The sequence below is a fragment of the Lepisma saccharinum genome, chromosome 1 (genome assembly GCF_977018435.1).
Source record: "Lepisma saccharinum chromosome 1, izLepSacc3.1, whole genome shotgun sequence".
Classification (NCBI taxonomy): domain Eukaryota; kingdom Metazoa; phylum Arthropoda; class Insecta; order Zygentoma; family Lepismatidae; genus Lepisma; species Lepisma saccharinum.
In genome coordinates this window covers 220432714-220450761 of record NC_139229.1, presented here as the reverse complement: position 1 = coordinate 220450761, position 18048 = coordinate 220432714, and the positions used below count along the sequence as shown (strand labels likewise).

The following is an 18048-nucleotide window of genomic DNA, read 5'->3' as shown; positions in this document are numbered from 1 at the left end:
CTGTGCATTTGTAGGACAAATGTTGTCGGGGGTGGTGGGAAGTACTGCATCTGCTAATAGACGGGAGTGATGGCCAAATAAAGCATAATATGGTGATACCTGCAATCCAGAATGGATTGTAACATTGTGAATAAAAGTACTGTTTGCTAAGAAGTTATCCCAATTTTCTTTCTGTTCCAACACGTAGACTCTCATTATATTCTTGAGATAATTGAACGAAGCTTCTGCTATTCCATTTCTGAAGTGCCTCATGGTATCTACATACCGGAGCTGAACGCCAGTTATTTGAGCTAGTTCGTGCAGTAATAAGCTAGAATTTTGACTGCTGCGATCCAAACAAATACATTCAGAAATGCCATGAACAAGAAAAACATTGTCTACTAGTGCATTAGCAATTGACTGGGCATCGTGGTTTGGTATCGTCGCGGTTATCGCGTAACGCGTACAGCTGTCAATGATTGAGAGAAAATATTTATGTCAGGTGTATTTGGTAGAAACTAAAGGACCGCAAACATCTAGATGTATTTTGTGGAAGGGGAGGCGGTTAGGGGGGGAAGTTTGTAAAGTGTGTGGCGGAGCTCCAGGGGCTCGTTTGGTTATTTGATATGGAATGCAATTACGTACTTTGTCATATACATAACGCTTCATGTTCGGAAAGTAATATCTTGCAAGAAGGAGTCCGTATGTTTTATGCCCTCCTTGATATGCTGCCATCATAGGATTACAATGAACTAAATTAAAAATCTCTTTGCGCATTGCTTGTGGAATGCACAGACGATCTTTGTGACCTGCATTTATTTTGTTTTTTCTATACAAAATGTCATTTTTAAGTACAAAAGAATATGAAAGTTTTTCATATTTCTGATGAGCTTGTGGACTACTTTCCAGGATGTGAATGATTTATTTAAAATAAGGGTCATTACGCTGGGCTGTTTTCATGTCAAAATTTTTAGATTGTAAAAAGAATGCTGGGTGAAGAAGTGCTTCTTCATCATCATCATCATCGTCGTTGCAACTTTTGTCATAATCATGTTTTGGGGATACATGCCCTGCTAAGGGCATCTGCCAGACCATTCTGAGCAGAATTAATATGCTTTATGTCAAAATCGAATGTTTGAAAAAATAATGCTCTGCATGCTAGTATCCCTGAAAGTTTCTTTGTGGTTTTCAAATAGGAGAGGGCATGATTATCAGTGTAAACCATGAAGTGGCTGTTGATTAAAAAGAACTTGAAAGTTTTTAACACATAATATGCACCTGCAACTTCGAGTGTAAATATGTCCGCTTTCTGTTCCTTCGCGGTTAGCGGGCGGGAACAGAAGGCACAGGGATGAAGGATTTCTTCATCGTCAAATTGGGAGAGGCTTCCCCCGAGACCTTCTTTAGATGCATCCACATGGATAATTGACTGGCGGGAGGGATCAAAAGCTCTGAGAATAGAGGCGGACGTGATTTTGTCTTTCAGTTGTTCGAAACTTTGTTGATGTTCATTAGTCCAAACGAACTTTTCATTTTTATGCTGGAGCTTAAATAAACATGCTGTGGGACCACCAAAGTTCTTAATGTGGCATCTAATAAAGTTCACAAGTCTAAGAAAAGATCGAAGTTTTTTCTTAGTGGGGGAAATCTACAATGGCTTTTAGAATGTGTTCAGAAATTCGAAAACCTTTCTTTGAGACTAAATGGCCCAAGACTGGAATCTCGGTGAAGAGAAAGCGACATTTCTGGGGAGCCAGTTTAAAATTGGCTGTTCGAAGCTTTTGAAAAACTCTCTCAATTAAATTCATTATAGCAGGGATGCTGTCCTAGTAAAGTATAATATCATCCGTATATATGGATAGTTCGGAACTAGGTATACCCTGTATAGCGAGCTCCAAAACTTTGTTCATAACTTGGCTAGATATAAACAATCCTTGAGGCAAACGGTTGTATCTAAATGATCCGAGATTGTTAATAGAAAAGGCTGTAATGTCCTTAGAGCGTTCAGATAACTCCACTTGAAAAAATGTGCTCTTAAGATCCAGAATTTTGTAATATTTCTTCCCTGCTAATTCTGACATGATCGTATTTATGTCTGGAGTCTGTAAACTTAAAGGGAGAATTTGGTCATTGTGCCAATGAAAATCAGAGACGACACTAAAAGAGCCATCTGATTTCTTTACTAAAAGAACTGGGTGGTGATAAGGACTACCCTGACAGTGGCTAATGACTCCTTGTTCTAAAAGCTTGTTAGGTGCGCACAAATATTGGTTCTTTTGTCTTAAGTTTGATGTCATATTTTAAAATGTTAGTTTTCATAAGTTGGTCTCCTGGCCAAAAAACGACATTGTGTACGTGTGTATGAGCTTTAGGATTTTCTCCTTTTATCCGGTTGAGAGTTCAGGATTATTTTGGAATAAAGAAGGATCGAATTTCTGTTGGCTTTGACTGAGTTTCTGATTTACAGCACTTTTTTCCTGACAAGTATATGATTGGGTAGCATTGTTACCTGGGTCATCCCAAACTGAAGTGAGGTCAGTTAAAATTTCACAGTGAAATGTCACCAATGGACGTGTGTTGTTCTAACTGTACTACAGTTTCATTAGGGTTAATTACTTGGATCACAGGGATTCAAGGTTTGTTGTGGCATTTGGGATTGTAATGCCATGTTTATGCATAAATTCTTTGAAAGGTGTAAAAAGCAAATTTTATTTGTGTTACAGATGAGGGGGGGTCAACATCAAACAAATGTGCGTACGTGTATGCGGTGGAAGCTGAACAGTTTCTTTAATTGTAGCTTGGCATGTAAACAGTTTGTTATCGTCTATTTGATCGAAAATCGGTTGTGATACAATATGAACTTTCTTGCTTGTTTTTGATATATTCCATCTGGGAATGCAACCAAAGTGGTGCAACGTTAGTGTATTGTTGTTCAGTGAAATATCACACTTTTGAGCTTTTAAAAAGTCATTGCCCAGATTGGGGGGGGGGTAAAGTTGTCGATTCTATAACTCTGAAATTGTGTGAATACTTGTGTTGGCCTATAAAAAGAGGCACGACTATAATTTTAGTGATGTTCAGTTTCGAACCTGTCACTCCTTGTATGTTGGAATTTACGGTGTAAGATTTTACATGAGGGGGAATTAAATGCACTGGGATCAGAATTATCTGGGAACCTACATCAAGAAGAAGGTAAATATTTTCTTCTTTTACTTGTGCATTTACAAAGTATAATCCATTTTTTCAATGATAGGAACTTGAGTACATTTCACTTGGCTCGTAACTTTGTTCCTACAAGTTACGAAGTTCACACGTTTAAATCAGACTGTCCGTCAGGGTTATAATAGCACATAGATGTGGTATGATTGTTTCTCCCACAGTATATACAGTAGGGGGGATTATTGGGACCCCTTGTGGAATTTCCACGAAAATGTCCTCGTGAGCCACCCCGTGAAAAGTCGCGAGAGTTTCCTCTGAATTTCTCTTGCGAGCGATTGGCTCTATAATTGTGCCTTGGTGAGTTTCGTTGAGTTTTTCCCTCGCTTTGAAACTGACTGTCGAGGTTATTGGAACTATTTCCATGGTTGTTAGATTGTGCATTTTTAGCTAATTCTATCACATTCGTGCAAAATTAAAAAAACATCTTCATTTGAGGTCAATTTACACGCCTGGAGCTGAGCTGACAAGGCATTCATAATCTGATTCGGATATTTCCGGCAGATGTAGTTACAGCTGGGGGAAGATTTGTAAGTTCTGACACACGCGCCACACTGTGGCCGGTGTAGGAACTACTAGAAGCTGGCAGATTGGATTGGGTGGGAACCGCCTAACTGGAGAAACCGGCAGGTAGAGGGGGTAGGGGAGCGGAAGCGGGTGTTGTATAGGTTTGCATGTTTGGGGGATTGAGTTGCAGGAAATTGGACTGTGGACTGAATGGAGTGGTGTTGGAAGTTGAGCCTGGGAATGCTGATTGCTGCCGTGTTACTGGGAAAAGATGGAGATGTAAAGTACACTGACTGCAGATATTTAGCGTGATTTAATGCTCGCTCTAATTCATTCTGCTCTTCCGTCCTTCGTGTCTGAATAAGGGTTTCTTGTCTATCAAAATTTTGAAGATGGGCAATAAGATCCTCAGTTTTCGCAAATGTTTGATTGGATAAGCAAGCAATATATTTCGATCTCAATCCTGATATGATGCAAGATGTAATCTGTGCATCTGTGGCTTGGGGGAACTGTTGTAAAACCATCTGTTTCTTAGAAATAACATAAGCGTAAGGAGGTTCAGTCAGGGTTTGTTTACGTTCCAAGAGCATCTATACAGGCTGGCTGGGTTGATATGCGCTCTTGAAAAGATCAGTTATTTCTGTTTTGTTCTGGTCATAGGTCAAAGTGTTGAAGTTTTGTCTAGTCTTTATGTCTTGATAGAAAGCTAATGCAATGTCTGAGCAAAATAGGGGTAGCATCTCCTTTTTCTTATCTTCAGTCCTATTCAATGCTGTAGCGATTGTCGTAAGTTTAGCAAAGAAGTTATCTATGTCACTAGGATTGTGACCACTGAAGGGGCTGGGATAAAGGGTGGATGGAATGTTGACCGACATTGTAGGACCAGGGTTAATGTGTCTTACATCAGGAGTACTAGTGAGAAGGGTTGGTATTCTACGGGTTCTTCTGGGGGTGGTAAGTTCTTGCTGGAAGTAGGGATATCCATCTTGTGCAGCTCTTGAACAAGTTTCCCGGGGAGAAAATTCTGGAGGGGAAGCTGGGGGTTGGGTGGGGGTTCAGTAAAAGCGGAAGCTAATTCTAATATTTGATCTAGGGATTGGTCTAGGTCGTCATGTAAATTGAGTAGCAAACTATTCATGCACGTTGATTTATTTCTTTTTCATTTTCAAAGCAAAAGAATGGGGTTGTTAATCCATGTTGTCCTTGGTTCAAGGTGCAACCTACTGAGGTGTCTCGCACCTTAGGTTATTCATGCCTCGAACTATCATGATCCCGCACTTTACTGTACGAATTCTTAATGCCAACTGAGGCCGAGTTTGACCTTGTACGATGTTTTATACTCATTTCTTAACCTTTGTTCTTACCTTTCGATGAAAGGACAAAAGCCTCTATTCTGACTGGAAAATCCCTACAAGATGTGGCGAGGCCAGAATTACATACTCAGCGGTATGCAGCTTTGTCAGTGAATAATCGGATCTTAGGTTAGAAGTGGAGAGATGGAAAAGTATAACTTTTACAGATTCGACTCTGTCTCTCTCTTCAACATACAGTGCATTTCATGGTCGAGTCTTCTGTGGAGCGGCAACTATTACACTGGGCAACGAGAGTGCATCTGCCAGCAAACTGGATGCAACATTCAAGTAAATGGAACCGCTAGCTGCGGAATGAAATAAACTCGTACAATTACATGGACAGTTAAAATTAAAATGAGCACATACCTTGTTACGAAAGATGTTGGAAATGACGTCCTCCTGCATCCACACATTTAAGTCATATTTTTAGGAATTTTTCAGTAAAACACGCAGGTCATCTTCAGAAATTACTTCAAATTCTTTCCTGATGTATTCTTTCAATTCTTCTAATGTATGGCTTCAGGTTTAAAAGTTTGGTAGCTCACCATGCAGGTGTCATGCAAATGTTTGTTTATTGTGCAAGGCACCAGAGGGATTTTTGAAAAGTGGGTACCAATCGTGCTCCAACGTCGTATAGTTTCTCCCCAGTAAGCACACGCCATTTCACCCTTCTCTTCTTATCAAGAACAGACCCTGTTTCCCTAAATTTGCTCATAAGTTCTCGAACATTGTCTCTGTGTGGAACAGAAACATCTAGGAATTCTGTTGCCAAACGCATAGCATGGCATTATTAGACTGTAGAAAAGCACCAGTAATACGTAAAATAAAACAAAATAATCTAAAACACCTTAACACACAAACACGTGCAAACAGGACACCGGCTATCTGGATACTGAAGCACTGACGCATCCAGTATCAAGGTCTGCGTAAAGCTGTGGGTCTAAATGCTGGCAGACACCCTCCCACTGCCCGGGGTGTTAGCCGCCACTTCATGGAAGACTAGACAGTGAAAGGCACTGTATATATGTGTGTTATGAAAACAAGCATATATTCCTAGAATTGGAAGTTTCAATGCACACAGTATTTTTATCAAGCCTTGTAACTTGTGATAGTTTTACTTGTAGCAAATATTGGTTACATGGCTTGATAAAACTGCCATGTAGGTGTAGTGAAACATCACCAATTCAGAAAATATATTCTTCTTTGTGTAACATTCATGTTTTTATCAAACTGACGTGTAAGTACAACAAGCAATGCATACCATTAAGAGGAAAGAGATGAAATTTACGGTTTATTTGCCAACACAATACCTTCCCTGCCAATCTCCATGGTGGAGTGATCAGCACAAAGTGCTACAAAGCTAGAGATCCTAGGTTTGAACCTTGGACAAGGCATAGTGAATCATTGTGTTTGTCCTCATTGTTCCTGATTTCCTCAGTTGGCAGGTCACAGTCCTTGCAATTATTTGAGTGCACATTTTTTTTTTTTTTAAAGTTTGTGTGTATTTGTATTTTGGTTATTTATTTTCTGCTAATTGTGATGGTGAGCGTGTGATGATTAGATGCAACTGAGGAAGAGACAAATAACACCCATGCCCAGGCTGGGATAGCTAAGTTTGTTTGTGTTTGTACAAGGAAGATTCAAATGAAAACCTTTAAAGTGTGCTGAAAAATTCCAAACAACACTTGGATTCTCCTGTAACTTTGGTAACAGTGATACTCATAGTTTGGAAGAGTGGCTGACAGGTGGCAGCATGATGCCAGAATGCAACATGCTGGTGAGACAGTAATGTAAAGATGGCAGTTCCACTTGCATGCACCAAGCAGGAACAGCATTCCATTGTATATTTCTTTTAATAATGGAGGGATCAAACTCATTGAAATTCATCTAAGAATGATGAATGTTTGTCACTGTAGCAAATGTAGGAATGAACTAGGAAGTTTCCGAACAGCATTACTTCTGGGACAGACTCCTCATGCAGGCCAGGTACATTGAGTAGTTATGTCAAGAGGCCATGGGTGAAGGAAAGAGAGGATGAAACAGCTGCCTACATGGATATGAGTCATGTATCAGCATGCCATATTGTCCATGAGTTTCTGCACTTCCACAGTTTCTTCAGAGTGGGTGCTGCAATTTGCTGTTGAATGTGATAGCTTTCCAACCGGAAACCAAGAAAGTGAGCAAGAAATGACACCATAGCTCCTTTCCAAATCGAAAAAATACACATACAACCATTGGCAGAAAAGATTATTCTGACTGTCTTTTGGGATGAACAAGGGGTCATTTTGGAACACTACATGCCTAGAGAGGAAACAGCCAGCAGCAGATGTAGCAGATCTCCTCACCTGCAAGTGACATGGACTTCTGAGAACATGTGTTTTGTTGCAACATGACAATGCTGCATGTTCAGTTGTTGCAAATATCCACGATCTGTCTTTTGAGTGTCTTCCCACATTCACTGTATTTGCCAGACCTCGCCACCAGTAGGCGTGTGAGCTGTCTGGGAACTCATATGCTAGGTCTTTATGGCCCTCTCTTCACAGTGGATCATCCACCATGATCTTTGGACAAGGAGCTAATACACAGTTTTATTTTTATATCTTTTGATCACTCAAATAGGTACTGGAAGGCACCTCTTTGTAGTCCGATGAAAAGGTGAAGCATGCTGTGCAAGCTCACAACCAAGAGACTTTTTTTTTCCCAGGATTATCCATTCACTTTTAAACTGCTGGATTACTTCTATTGCACACCATGAAGACTATGTTGAAATACAGGGTGTTTCAAAATGATCTTTACAACTTTGATCACGTATATTTCAGAAATGGGGATTGGTAGAAAGGTGCGATTTGCGGCAGAATGTTCACACACACCTAAAGTTTTATTAGCCGTTTAACTGAGTTTGAACGGGGAAACCATCTGTAGCACGCAGGATATCTAAGCAATATTCCAGTTCCACCCATGTCCGGCCTAGCATGTCCTCATTAATGTGTGCAATTGCTGCTCTGATGTGAGCTCGCAGTTCCTGCAGGTCCCGCACCGGGGTCCGGTAGACAGTATCCTTAACCAAGCCCCAAAGAAAAAAAATCTAATGGGGTTATGTCTGGAGACCTTTGGGGCCAGGGAATGGGTCCATCTCTGCCAATCCAGCAACCTGGAAATGTGTCGTCCAAAGCCTGCCTAACGATCAAGGCCCAGTGAGGAGGGGCACCATCCTGCTGCAGCATGATGTCAGGTTGCAGTTCTTCGACCTGTGAAAATGCAAACTGTTCCAACATGTCCAGATACACAGTCGAGGTTATTGACGACTCTGCAAAGAAAAATGATCCCACCACACGGTCATGAAGCAGACCACACCACACGTTGACCTTTGGGCTGTCGCGCACAATTTCCATGCTAAAGCTGGGGTTCTCAGAGCCCCAGATCCTTATATTGTGTCGGTTTACCTTCCCGGACTCATGAAAGCAAGCTTCGTCCGTGAACATCACCTTTTTCAGAAAGTCTGGGTCATCGTCGATGCGACTCAGAATCTCAATTGCAAAGTCTTTGCTATTTTGTCTGTCATTAGGTTGAATCGCATGCAGCAGCTGCACCTTGTAGGCATGAAGCTTCAGTCTCTTGTGTAGCACCCTGTGCACGGTGGTTGTTGGTAGCTGCAACTGGCGAGATGCTTGATGGATTGATTTGGTTGGACTCCGGGTAAATGCCTGTTGCACCCGTTCCACATCTGCATCACTCGTGCTCGGATGCCCCGAACTCGTCCTCTTCATGACACTTCCGGATTCCTTGAACCTCGTGTACCACTGTCTGATGGTAGGACGTGATGGTGGTGTGCTTCTGTAACGTGTCCAGAAGTTCCGCTGGACCTGGGTGTCAGATTTGGTCTCTATCCACCATTCCACACACTGTGCCATCTGCTGGGGAATGGCCATTTCGTCAATAACTAACCTGCAAAAACAAATCAAAACAAATCTTTAGGTGTGTGTGAACATTCTGCCGCAAACTGCATCTTTCTACCAATCCCCATTTCTGAAATATATGTGATCAAAGTTGTAAAGATCATTTTGGAACCCCTGTATTATCTATTCAATGCACTTCAAGATAAAAAAACAAAACATTTAAGGTTTTCATTTGAATCTCCCTCGTGTTTTTGTTATTTTATGTCACTTGTCTGCAATGTTTTCCTATTGCAACAATTAGGATGAATGATTATTAGCGAAAGGACATTCATAAAGAACACCCGTGTCCAGACTAGAACTTTAACTGGTTAACTTCAGTAGCAAGAAAATAGTTTAGTGCATAAAGAAAGTTATTTATTGTATCTTCAAAAATTTAAAATATGCTGAATATGACCAGAAATTGCTTTAAAATATGCTCAGTCATGTAGAAATGTTTTTGTCCTAATGAAGCACCTTAATTAATTTTTCACAAAAGAAATTTTGCTATATTTTGATGAAGATATTACACCAAAAAAATGCAGTCATGAAGCTCTAACAATCAAGTTACGAGGGTCACTATTTATATTTTGAGCCTTGGCAACACTGATTGAAGTTAGGCGTGATTTGATGTTTGCACGGAATCGTCTGGCATTATTAACCATAACGTTCTTCAAATGTTTTGTCAATAGCTTCATTTGTGTTGTTTATGTTGCCTTGGAGATTGCGCGATAACAATAAAATGGAATTAACTCGTGAACATTTTTGTGCGATGATTTTTTACGATTTTCGACGTGGATTATCAAGACAAGAGTGCATCGATCAACTTACTTCCATATTTGGCGATGAAGCCCCATCCTTTGCCACTGAAACGCTGGTATAACGAATTTAATCGTGGCCGCCATTCGCTCACCGACGAGATTCACGAAGGTCGTCCAAAATCAGTTGTTGTTCAAGAAAACATTGATGCTGTGCAAAACCTAATACTGCAAGATCATCATGTGACATACTGTGAGATTGAGGCAACCATAGGCATTAGTTCCACCAGCATATATAAAATATTACATGATCATTTAGCTGTGAGAAAGGTATGTTCTCGTTTGATCCCACACAATTTGACAAAAACTCAAAAAGACGCTCGCGTCAATTGGTGCAAACAAATGCTCAATAAATACAATCGTGGTGCTTCAAAAGACGTATATAAGATTGTAAGAGGTGTCGAATCATATGAGCCGGAACGTAAACAGCAGTCGACTGTATGGGTGTTTCAAGATAAACCCAATCCAACAAAAGTTGTTCGCGCTCGAAGCACATCGAAACAAATGGTCACCTGTTTTTTTTTTTTCGGGAAAACTGGTCATGTGGCAACTGTGCCTTTAGAGGAACGTAGAATGGTCAACTCTGAATGGTACACAACAATTTGTTTGCCAGAGGTCTTCGGTCAAATACGGAAAACAAACAAACGCCGTCGGATCATTCTTCATCAAGACAATGCCAGCTGTCACACATCTCGTCTAAGAACCGACTTTATGAACAGTCAAAAAATCGAATTGATGTGTCATCTGCCGTACAGTCCTGATTTGGCACCCAATGACTTCTTCTTGTTCCCGAATGTCAAGAATAAATTGCGTGGACAACGATTTTCGTTGGATGAAGATGCCGTTGATGCGTTCAAAAACCATATTATGGAGGTGTCTCAAGAAGATTGGAAAAACTGCTTTGACAAATGGTTCGAACGAATGCAAAACTGTATTGACCATAAAGGAGAATACTTCGAAAAACAATAAAGCAGTTTTCAATGCCAAATTCCTGTTTTTTCATTGTTAGGCTCAAAATATAAATAGTGACCCTCGTATTGTCCATGATCTAGAATTGTTAATAAATAATTGCAATGATATATTTTTATATCAAGGGTGCGATACCTGGTGGAGGCACATGACACAGTGGTTCGGATCCCACTTTAAACTGTAGGTCCAATCCCGATTAGCCTTTCTGTGCATAAAGTGGACTTAAAAGAACAAATCAAGCAATCAATATACGAGGGTGGTTCAATAATTATTGTCCCTGACATATAAGCAGTATTATTTTTCCACAAAGTCCCCCTTCACAGTAATACACTTCTTCCACCTCTGCTGTAAAGCCACGATGCCAGCTTCAAAGAATGTCTGTGGCTGAGCCGTGAGCCATTCTTCCGCAGCGTCCATAACAGCAGCATTTGAGGGAAAATGCGTCCCCTTGAGGTGCTCCTTCAACTTCGGGAACAAATGAAAGTCACTAGGGGCGAGGTCGGGTGAGTAGGGAGGGTGTTCCAACACATGGAAACCAGCAGCATGGATTGCGGCACCAGTAACATGGCTTCTGTGTGCTGGAGCATTATCGTGGTGAAACAGCACTTTTCGCCGCAACATCCCACGCTGTTTCTCCTTGATTGCTTCGCGTAACTTAGGGATTAGGGCTGCATAATAGTCCCCAGTAACAGTGTGTCCCACCAGGTAGTCAATAAGGAGCACACCCTTCGCATCCCAAAAAATTGTGGCCATAACCTTGCGTGCTGATGCTTGCACCCTGAATTTGCGGGGGGAAGGTGAATTGCTGTGCCGCCACTCCATACTCTGTCATTTCGACTCGGGATCATAGTGGTCTCATCCACTGTCACAAATCTATCACAGAACTGCTTCAGGTCTGCCCCCATCAGCTCCAAACCAGCCCTTGAACATTGAACTCTGTCTTTCTGTTGTTCACGGGATAACATTTTGGGGACCCATCGCGCTGACACCTTTCTGAATCCCAAGTGTTCATGCACAATGGTTTCCACTGAGCCTACAGAGATGTGCATGATGTCTGCTAACTGTTGTACCGTGATTCTTCTGTCAGCCATAATCATGTCATGGACAGCATCAATGTTTTCTGGGGTGGATGCTGTTGTTGGAGGACCAGCACCAGGGGTCTGTTGACAGCTTTCCCTGCCACAACGGAAATCGCGGCACCAGTTTTTTACCACCTGGTAGGTAGGAGCCCCATCACCCAACACACTGACCATGTCCTCATGAATCTCCTTTGGGCTTAGCCCCATTTCCTGGAGGTACTTGATGACAGCTCGTTGTTCGGTTTTCTCCATTTTTTAAACTAAGTACCACCTCTCACACCAAAAACGAGAAAAACAAATTTAATATAGCACCTACGGTTCTGAAATTTTGCATATAGGCATCTAAGACATTAGCCTACAATATCCCCATCATTCATTGCAATTCATATACTTTAAGTATGCCGGGGACAATAATTATTGAATCGCCCTCGTATTTTTAAAGTTAATAATAAATATTTTAAAATATTATGTAATTTAATATACACATAAGTAGAACTTTGTGTTCCTAAATGTATTAATAATTTCATCAGCTGCCATCTTTCGATCTAGAAAAATAAAAGTATGAACCACATGTGTATTCAAAACTTGTTTGTTTGTGAAAACCTGCAAACAAAATCCTTCACTTATTTCTTTCTTTTATTATTTACAGTCAAAGGCATGCACTATTCTTTAGCAGAAGAAGATGAAAATCTTTTATCCTGTACATAAGCTGTGATGATTTTATTGAGGACCTGTAAGGTATTGGTCATTTTTATTTAAAAAAGGTCAAGTATTTTATTGATATTCACTGTGTAGTAATCTGACAACGATGATGCCACAATATTATTTAACTCCAAAGCAAGGGGAAAAAATGGATTTTTAAAATTGTAAAAATATTTTTAAAAAACAGGTTGTGTTTGGTAGAATAGACAGGAAAACATTCTTATTTCAGTATAGATTTTTTTTGTAATATTGTTAATTGTTCAACATAATTATATTTCACTTAAGAATTGATGGACAAAAAGAGTACTTATTTCAGAATATTTTTGATAATTTATCTGATGAGGATGACATAAGAAATGGAAATTAGTTATTCCTTCCTGCTACTAAATTTTTATTTATTGCTTACACAATTTTGTATAGTTCTGAAACTCCTTTAGATATTGAGTTAATTTTATAAGGAAGTTTTTTAGTGAGCATAATCATTTCAACTTTCGGAGATCTTCCAAAATCTCAGTAAGAGTAGTTTTGTGTATTGTAGTTGGTAGCAACTCTCAAAATACACTATTGAAAAATAGGAAAAACAGATTGTAATGGTGTTTGCTGAATGTATCTCTTGCTTACTGTGCAAGTCGCTTGTACTGACAGGAGCGTACCAACTTCAATACACAAACTTGTTCTGTGTCCAGTACCAAGACAGCTGGTAACTTTTGGATCATTCTCCATTTTCCCTTGCCAATGTTGATATGTAGCTGATGAAACCAACCATTTATGATTGTACTGTGGATGATGTGATAAATGCATTTTTTTTCTGTGAATAGTAAATGATTTTATAACTTGATTTATAGTAAATAGGTTAGAACAAGAAGTACTCATTCATGGCCTCTGATTGAAATAGATATTTTTTTTGCAATCATTATTCATTTCTTTAAACAAATAAGCTCTGCAGCCATAAGATTCTTCTGATGTTTTTTTTACACCAGTATTTGACATATTACCCTTCGCTTTCTCAAGCACATGTTTCAAATATAATTTGCAGACCTTACAAGTTGAGTTGTCAATTTTTTCCCCCTTTCATTCTATGGAGATTGTAGTAAGGTTTTGTTTTAATAGCTAAATTTAGATGGACTAATTGCCACCAATAAAAAGCAATATACTTTAAAAAATGTAATTTTTCTGTTAATTCCTCAAGTGAAAAAGTTGTAAAATCAATGTATATTACCTCCCAATTTTTACTTCCAAAAACATGTATGGTGTAATTGCCTTCACACAAATATTAATTAAACACTAATTAAAACTATAACTAAAAGGAAAAAAGTATAGTTTCAATTAGTGCTACAAGAATGGTAGCTACAATTGCAACAATAAAATGGTATTATGCCCAACTAACAGATAAATGATAAAACTCAGCAATACATTAGGCACGTTTTTGTATCTTTTCAGTAGTAAAGCATAAGAAAAGGCAGTATAGTGACTAAAAAACCATATATCCACACATACTTATATTTGTTGTTTTCTTTAGCCTAGTTGTAATGAGTCATGTTCTTTGTGTTACAATTTTTTAATCACCTAACTTTTAAAAAAATATATATTTTCAAAGAATATTGCTTTAATATTTTTGTACAAAAAACTAAATGTGATATAATTTCTATTGACGTGCTAAAGTAAAAGTAAAGTTAATATCTAATACATTTTTAAAATTCCTTACTAAATGATAACCCAATAGAATATAAATTGTAATTCTTTTCTGTGAATTAGTGGCTCTGCTCTACATGAATATTAATAAACAAAATGCATGATCATTTTCGATTGTGTGGAGTATGAATTATATTAGTGATGTAGATATGGATAGTTCAGAAAATAATTAAAATTGAGTTTTTCCCAGTTGTTTCATTATTGGAAAAAAATTCAGTGATGTAAATTTTACATCATATAATACATGTGTACATATGCGTGTGTGTGTGTTGATTTTTCTAAAGGCAACTTTTATATCCAAAAACTGCAATACAGAGTTCTTACATTTCCTACAGAAGTGTATTTTTTTTGGAAATTTTGTATTGACTGTGATAGTATCCTAGTTATATCTTCAAGCACATATTGATTGTGATATGGTGTTCAAACATCACCAAACATTGGTTGAATTTTACATGACACATTATTAGTGCAAATCGAATATATTCCGTCCTTTCACCTACTATTGCATTTTTGCACACAAAAATTGTATTGTATTTTGTTAATTTTATTATTGGAAATAAATATTTTACACATACTAGCATAATTTGTTTGTTTATTAGTTTCCTTTCTACATTACAGTCATTTGTTGTCATTGGAAAAGTGGTGTATCTAAACCATGTTTGGTACATCCTGTCACGTTTCCCGCGCTTGCCGATCGTTGGCATTTCTAGCAGAAACCATGCTGGGGCTAGCTGAGGCCAGGCTGCGCAAAAGATACGAGGGAATGCATAAATTCAACACCCCACTAATCAGCATCCCACTTTCAAAACAAGCTTCTTCCAGACACAAACAAAACATGCGGGAGTTAAACCACAACTTATTTATTTATTTATTTATTTAATTAGTTGAACCCAACAGGCGAATGCCCAATTACAGTTTTCCATATTTTTCTGATTAACATGAAGTATGTTAACGCTAAAGTACATTGTAAATGTACACGAAAGAGAGTATAGTTACTAAAAACAAAAACATTAAAATAATAATACAAGTATGATTGAAATAGTAACATAAATGTGAGACGTAACTATCCAATACAAGAATTGCCTACATGAACACAAAATTTGAAATAAAAATTCATTTTGGAACTGAGGTTCTCATTCGTTCTGAGTATTTGAATGAGTTTATATTTAAAACAAAATATTCAGTAAATTATTAATATTAGCATAATTTTACAGTCCCTTTTTATTAATTTATAAATATAACAGCAACAATTTAGAGTAATATTTATTTTATTTATTTATTCACTGACCACAACAGGCTAATATCCAATTACAGTGTTCTACATAATTGAGTATAAACTTCGAAAGAAATATAGATTTATTAAAACTATGTTCATATTTACATGGTTGGCATTTATTCTTCCATCCTTTGAATACCTTTTTTGAATGTCCCAATAGGCATGTGAACTTGACAACGGCACCTCTCTACTGACCTCCATTCGCTACTTGCTACCATGGGTGTCCGGAAGGGGGGGGGGGCATGCCCCCCCTGGAAAATGAAAGTCAACCAAAACTTATATATTTTTTACATATAATTTCATTACAGCCACAATAAAGTGTTAATTATTGCATGAATATGATAAATTCAAATTTAAGCAATGTTTTTTGAGGGAACAACAATTATTGAGGAAAGTGTGCCTTGTTTGCCCTCCTTGAAAAAAAAACCTTCCTTGCCCCTCCCTGGAAAAAAATCCTGCGAACGTCCATGCTTGCTACCTAGCAGATGACATTTTCCTCGTTTCTCATTGGCACCGAAACTGTTGCGTATAGCATAGAAACATGACAGGTTGCAACAAATGCAGTATAGTGGGAAATCATGTATCCAGTTCAAGATGTTTGGTGGATACTGTGATATGTTTTGTTGTCTATATAGAGGTTTGACATTTGGAGATATTTTCCCAAACTTTTCTATGCTGATGATTGAAGATGTGTTGGTGGCTCATATACATAGCATAGATGTTTCTAGGATGGCTGAATCTACATTTGGGTGACCTTCAGTGTCCAGTGCCGACCTGAAATGCAAATCCATTCACTCTGGTTAACCATTAACTCAGTTTTATGATGTAATTCTAGGTTGTAATGGCCTCACTTACTTTCAATGGAATTGCTACAATGCAGAAGTGGCTGTGCCTGTACAACCTTTTCTAGAATTGTATCACAATTATTTCTTATCCTAAAAAGACTCAAAGAATTTCGCCTGCTCAAACCCATATCAGGGATACAATTTGGGTTCACGAAAGGTAAATGCACTGACGATGCATTACGCCTGCTATCGTCTACAACACAAAACACTCCAAACAAGTACATGGTTGGAATCATGGTGGACATCGCCGGGGCATTTGACAACTTGTGGTGGCCCAGCCTTTTTCAAACACTTAAAAATATGAACTGCCCAGGTACACTCTTCCTACTTCTGAAAAGTTATTTCTCTAACAGAAAAATTAGCATCAAATATCCGGATCTACAAATGAGTAAGATCATGTCAAAAGGTTGTCCTCAGGGTTCCATTCTGGGACCCGAGCTTTGGAATACTAACTTGGAGCCTGCGCTTATGAAACTACAAGACCATCCAGACATAGACCAGATCATAGCTTATGCGGATGACATTATCATGCTCACTTCCGGTAACTCAAGAAGGGAAATCGAAGATAAAGCATCCACTGCAATCAATATGCTATCAAATTGGTGTGATCATGCTAAACTCAAAATAGCTTCGGAAAAGACTCATTATATTATCCTTAAGGGGAAGTTACAAAGAAACCCTCAAATCAAACTCAGAGAAAGAAATTTAAAAAGAGTAAGAGAAGCTAAATACCTTGGCATTACTCTTCAAGAGAAGATGTTTTTTAACAGACACATAGCCCTGGCAACAACCCAGGCCGAAACAACTATAAACAGTCTAGCCACATTGAGTTCAGCAAACTACAACCTTCCACTATCACACATAAAAACATATCTCATTACCATATATAATTCTATTATTTCCTATGGCTCGCCCCTGTGGGCCATGGAAACCAGTAAACAGCACATTAAAAACAGATTGAGATCTTCACAACGCAAAGTGATACTTCGCCTAACGGGTGCATTCAGAACAACCTCAACCCTGGCTCTTCTCATGATTGCGGGCCTACAGCCTATTGAAATCGTTATTAAAACTAGAGCATCAAAGTATTACTTTAGAAATGGACAAGAGGACGAAATCTATAAACTAATTGGAATACGCCCTGCCACGGTACCAGAAATTTACAACCACTTGTTTAGCGTCTGGCAACAGGAATGGACACAAGCTACGCAAGGAAGGAGACTTCACAGCTTCCTTCCAAACATAAAAGAACGACTTTCGATGGACCATTTCCATCCCACGAGAGGTCTCATACATTTCCTAACGGGACACGGTCCCTACGGTCAACACCTACATAAGCACAACCTCAGACAGACTGATAAATGCCTGAAATGTAAAACCGAGACGGACACACCGGAACATAAAGCCTTCTTTTGCCAGACATCAAACAAACAAATCGAAGATTTAAGACAAAAGCTACCAAACTTCAACACGTACCAGTTAATAAGAAATCCCGAGCACTTTACGTCACTAAACGACTTAACAAACCTGGTGTCAAATCCGGCATCACTCACCTCCCCATTCAACCCCTACCTCCGGAATGTAATATACCCCCCAGAAGATCACAAAGAATCCACCTTCGACAAACTCAACAACAGGACATCCTTCCTTAGGACTAAGATCACCAAGAGGATAATGAAGC

The 18048-nt window shown here is 38.8% G+C and overlaps 1 protein-coding gene across 1 annotated transcript in view; it reads left to right on the top strand.

Moving 5' to 3' along the window:
* Positions 1-14823, top strand: part of LOC145988972 (X-linked retinitis pigmentosa GTPase regulator-like) — a 404239-nt gene extending 389416 nt beyond the window's left edge. The window contains exon 15 of the mRNA XM_083124278.1: positions 12502-14823. Coding sequence (XP_082980404.1) covers positions 12502-12525 — 24 coding nt within the window. The 3' untranslated portion in view covers positions 12526-14823. The remainder of the gene's footprint in view (positions 1-12501) is intronic.
* The last annotated feature ends 3225 nt before the right edge of the window (positions 14824-18048 follow it).